Here is a 3,677-nt window from a genome sequence, read left to right as displayed (position 1 = left end):
AAATCATAAGAAATCATTTCTCGATAGAAAAAACTAATCCATATTCCCATATACAATTCAATATACCAACCTGCGAGATGTGACAATGTCTCCAGAGAGAAGAAACTCTCTAGCAAGAGCTTTCCCTAGTCCTCTCGTACTTAAACACAGATCAATCAAAAACACAAATCAGCATCACAACAAAACACACAAAGAAACAATGCAAAAAAAAACAGAAAGTAAAGAACTTTACCTTCCAGTAATAACAACATTACGCAGATCAGCTCTGTAATGATCTTCCAAAACCATGTTAGACCCAATCATAGTTCCAATGATAATATCTCCAAGCCAACTATACCAAATCAATGAGTTCTTCGAACCATCCCCACCTTTTCATACCAATACACACACACACACACACACAAAACCCAGTCCAAAACAAAGTTTCAACCTTTCAAAACAATCTTCTACACAACAGTCTTGCACTAACCTGATAATTGAAACCCAATCAAGAGAATAGCTCCAGTACTTGTCATAGTCACAATATATCTCGCAATCTGAACAGCAATCTACAAAACCAATAAAAAGGTTAAAACTTTAGAGTAATCAGAGAACAAAGAATAAAAAGGTTGAAACTTTAAAGACTAACCTTAGAGAAGACCATCTCCAGTTTCTCAACTTTGTGATTGTACTCATCTTTAGATAAGAACCCTAATTTACTAAAACCTAAAACCCCAGATTTCAAAGAACTCCACAACCCATTAGATTTCTCAACTTTTCTCCTTCTTTCAACTTTCTTCTCACCAGAATCACTCTCACAGCGATGCACACAAACCCTATTGCTACGTTCTCTAGAATTTAACCTACACACGACCCGTATCGGATCTCTGATGAAGAGACGGTGCTCCAAGACTCGTGGGTACACTTGAATCTTCGTCAAAGAGGTCATAGCTTGATACTCATGCGAGGCCGAATAATAAGGCATATTCGATTTTGATATTGACCTGAACATTAAGATGTTTTTCAAAAGACCCAGTTTGTAATTTCGGGTTACAATTAAGAAATTGACCCGACCCGACAATGCGGTTTTTACCTGTTTACCCTTAATGAGAATGAAGAGAGAAGGGTAAGTGTATGTTTTTTCGTAATTTTACTCAAATTTTTTTTTGAAAGAAAAATGTACTTCTCTTTTACTATATAGGGGATCACTACGAGAGTTTCCACCAAAAAAATAAAAATAATAATCACTACGAGAGATATTAGAAACGGCGCCGTATTATTACATATATGGGCCTTTATGTATTAAATCTAAGCCCACTTAGTTTTATCCTGGACAGGCCCAATTATATGGACACACCTTAAGATGGGTAGCTGCTGAGAAAGTGCTCCGGTTCTCTCTCATTCTCGTTCCTTCTTCTGTTCTGATTGATAGATCGCTCGGAACTTGGGGAAAACAGCGTAATCGGTACAATCTCGATCATTTCTTCTTCAATTAGAAACAATTTCGAATGTGTTTAAGAATCTCAAAATCAATATTATTTTGTTTAGATTGTCAATTAATGGTTGTTGTCTCTCTAGGTCTTCTTCTCTCCGTGTTTGATTCTGATGCAACCCTTTTTTGTTTGAGGTGAAATGGGTTACCTTTGAATTATCTCAGAGGCAAAATTGAGTTTAAAGTTTGTAACTTTATCGTCTTTTGTATTGATGGTGTGTATATGCATTGTGTTTTATTCTGACTATTTGTGTTTGGTTTGGTTAGGATTATTTGAAGAAGGTACCTAGGGAGTGATTTGAGTATATTAGTGAGGATGTCTACGGTTGATGAGCCTTTATACCCGATCGCCGTCCTTATAGACGAGCTAAAAAACGATGATATTCAGCTTAGATTGAACTCCATTAGACGGCTTTCTATCATTGCACGTGCTCTTGGAGAGGAGAGGACTAGAAAAGAGTTGATCCCGTTTCTTAGTGAAAACAATGACGATGATGATGAGGTACTTCTCGCCATGGCTGAAGAGTTGGGGGTTTTTATTCCTTATGTAGGAGGCGTTGAGCATGCTCATGTTTTGCTTCCACCGCTGGAGACACTCTCGACTGTTGAGGAAACTTGCGTGAGGGAAAAAGCTGTAGAGTCACTTTGCAGAATTGGTTCTCAGATGAGGGAGACTGATTTGGTTGAGCATTTCTTACCTCTGGCAAAGGTTAGATAAGGGCAGTTACTCCTGTTATTAATCTCTTTGGTTAATTTATTTTTCTCTTTCCATGCTCTGTGTAACTTAATCAGCCATGTGACATTGAGCTACACTCAAAGCAAAAGAACTAAGATTGTTTTGGGTCCTTCGCTATCCAAAGTTTGGAAATATGCTTTTGCCTTTTTGTTTCAGTATTTCCCTTCTAAGTTGTTTTGGGGAATCGATAGGTTGTAGTTGTTTACATCTATTTTGGTTGATCCAAGAGAACACCATCAATTTTTTTTCTTCAGTAGCGTTCTTTTGGGTTGTGTTTGTGGTTGTGTTTGGGACCGTATAGGAACCAAAATGATGCTATAATATGCAACCAACTTAAGCTTACTGAACACCGTCATTGTTTAACAGCGACTTGCAGCTGGTGAGTGGTTCACAGCCAGAGTATCAGCATGTGGAATTTTCCATATTGCATACCCAAGTGCTCCAGATCTGCTAAAGGCAGAGCTGAGATCAATATACAGTCAGCTTTGTCAAGATGACATGCCAATGGTGCGCAGAGCAGCAGCAACGAATTTGGGGAAGTTTGCTGCTACAATTGATTCAGCTCATTTGAAGACAGAGATTATGTCCATGTTTGATGATCTTACTCAAGATGGTATGTTTTCCAACTTAATATGGTTTCATTTTGCCAGCATATACCTCTTAAAAATTTCATCATGTCTGTTTATGGGGTTGGCTAATGTAAAAAAAGGCTAGTAATAGGGTTACTGCATTGAACACTGAGCAATAGCTGAAACTAATCAGCACTAGTTTTGTCCAATGTCCACATATAACTATAAAAGTTTCAGTATCTTACTTGTATGATGATCGTATAGCGTTTAACCATCTTGTGGACATCAATATCAGATCAAGATTCAGTTAGATTATTGGCTGTTGAGGGTTGTGCTGCTCTTGGGAAATTGTTGGAGCCCCAGGACTGTGTGACACACATTCTTCCTGTAATTGTCAATTTCTCGCAGGTGTGTAAATGTGTGATTAGGATAAGATTTTCCGCTGATGAGCTTTATTGGAAAGCTGTAAGGCAGATATTAATGTGCTGCTTTATCTTAATATTTTGTCTCTGAGCAGGATAAGTCCTGGCGTGTGCGTTATATGGTTGCAAATCAGCTCTATGAACTTTGTGAAGCTGTAGGACCAGAGCCAACTAAGTAAGCAATGATGGTTGAGCTTAGCTATGGTTTAATGTTTTATTGATGTCTTTGTTGACCTCTATTTCTACAAATCTATATCAAATTTTATATTACTGGCTTCAGAGGTGGTACTGGAAGTTTATGTTTGTTGAGTCATCTTGATTGTTTTCTTTATTCTTGTTTATATTATTTTCTTATGTGCCTTGTGTATAAAGGACGGATTTGGTGCCTGCATATGTTCGTCTACTTCGTGATAATGAGGCTGAAGTTCGGATAGCAGCTGCTGGAAAAGTTACTAAGTTTTGTCGCATTTTAAACCCTG

General features: G+C 37.8%; 2 protein-coding genes across 3 annotated transcripts in view; one reads left to right on the top strand and one right to left on the bottom strand.

The window, feature by feature from the left end:
• Positions 1-16: 16 nt before the first annotated feature.
• Positions 17-952, bottom strand: LOC111830721 (probable chlorophyll(ide) b reductase NYC1, chloroplastic). Of its 2 annotated transcripts, none has more exons than XM_023783448.1 (4): positions 629-952; positions 470-548; positions 233-265; positions 17-139 (listed from the first exon to the last, which is right to left on the bottom strand). In XM_023783448.1, the coding sequence occupies exons 1-4, from the start codon at positions 926-928 to the stop codon at positions 126-128; spliced, it is 426 nt and encodes a 141-aa protein (XP_023639216.1). In that variant the 5' UTR covers positions 929-952; the 3' UTR covers positions 17-125. The 2 variants fall into 2 exon arrangements, with proteins under 2 accessions (XP_023639216.1, XP_023639189.1); XM_023783421.1 differs by having other exon boundaries at positions 20-139; positions 233-368.
• A 425-nt stretch (positions 953-1,377) lies between these two features.
• LOC17874293 (serine/threonine-protein phosphatase 2A 65 kDa regulatory subunit A beta isoform) overlaps positions 1,378-3,677 on the top strand; it is a 4,333-nt gene continuing 2,033 nt past the window's right edge. Inside the window, exons 1-7 of the mRNA XM_006279095.2 lie at positions 1,378-1,444; positions 1,558-1,606; positions 1,739-2,180; positions 2,574-2,820; positions 3,072-3,184; positions 3,294-3,373; positions 3,571-3,670. Of these exons, the coding sequence (XP_006279157.2) occupies positions 1,788-2,180; positions 2,574-2,820; positions 3,072-3,184; positions 3,294-3,373; positions 3,571-3,670 (933 nt within the window). The 5' untranslated portion in view covers positions 1,378-1,444; positions 1,558-1,606; positions 1,739-1,787. The remainder of the gene's footprint in view (positions 1,445-1,557; positions 1,607-1,738; positions 2,181-2,573; positions 2,821-3,071; positions 3,185-3,293; positions 3,374-3,570; positions 3,671-3,677) is intronic.

Source organism: Capsella rubella, unplaced genomic scaffold (assembly GCF_000375325.1).
Source record: "Capsella rubella cultivar Monte Gargano unplaced genomic scaffold, Caprub1_0 scaffold_135, whole genome shotgun sequence".
NCBI lineage: Eukaryota > Viridiplantae > Streptophyta > Magnoliopsida > Brassicales > Brassicaceae > Capsella > Capsella rubella.
This window is presented reverse-complemented; position numbering and strand designations above follow the sequence as displayed.

What these genes read in the sequence shown, in the direction of transcription:
- LOC111830721 (XM_023783421.1), bottom strand. Translation starts at nt 928, where the DNA reads ATGACCTCTTTGACGAAGATTCAAGTGTACCCACGAGTCTTGGAGCAC. An exon ending in GATTGGGTTTCAATTATCAG is followed by an intron (nt 369 to 469) that starts GTTAGTGCAAGA and finishes TGGTATGAAAAG; the next exon opens with GTGGGGATGGTTCGAAGAAC. An exon ending in AATGTTGTTATTACTGGAAG is followed by an intron (nt 140 to 232) that starts GTAAAGTTCTTT and finishes TCTGTGTTTAAG; the next exon opens with TACGAGAGGACTAGGGAAAG.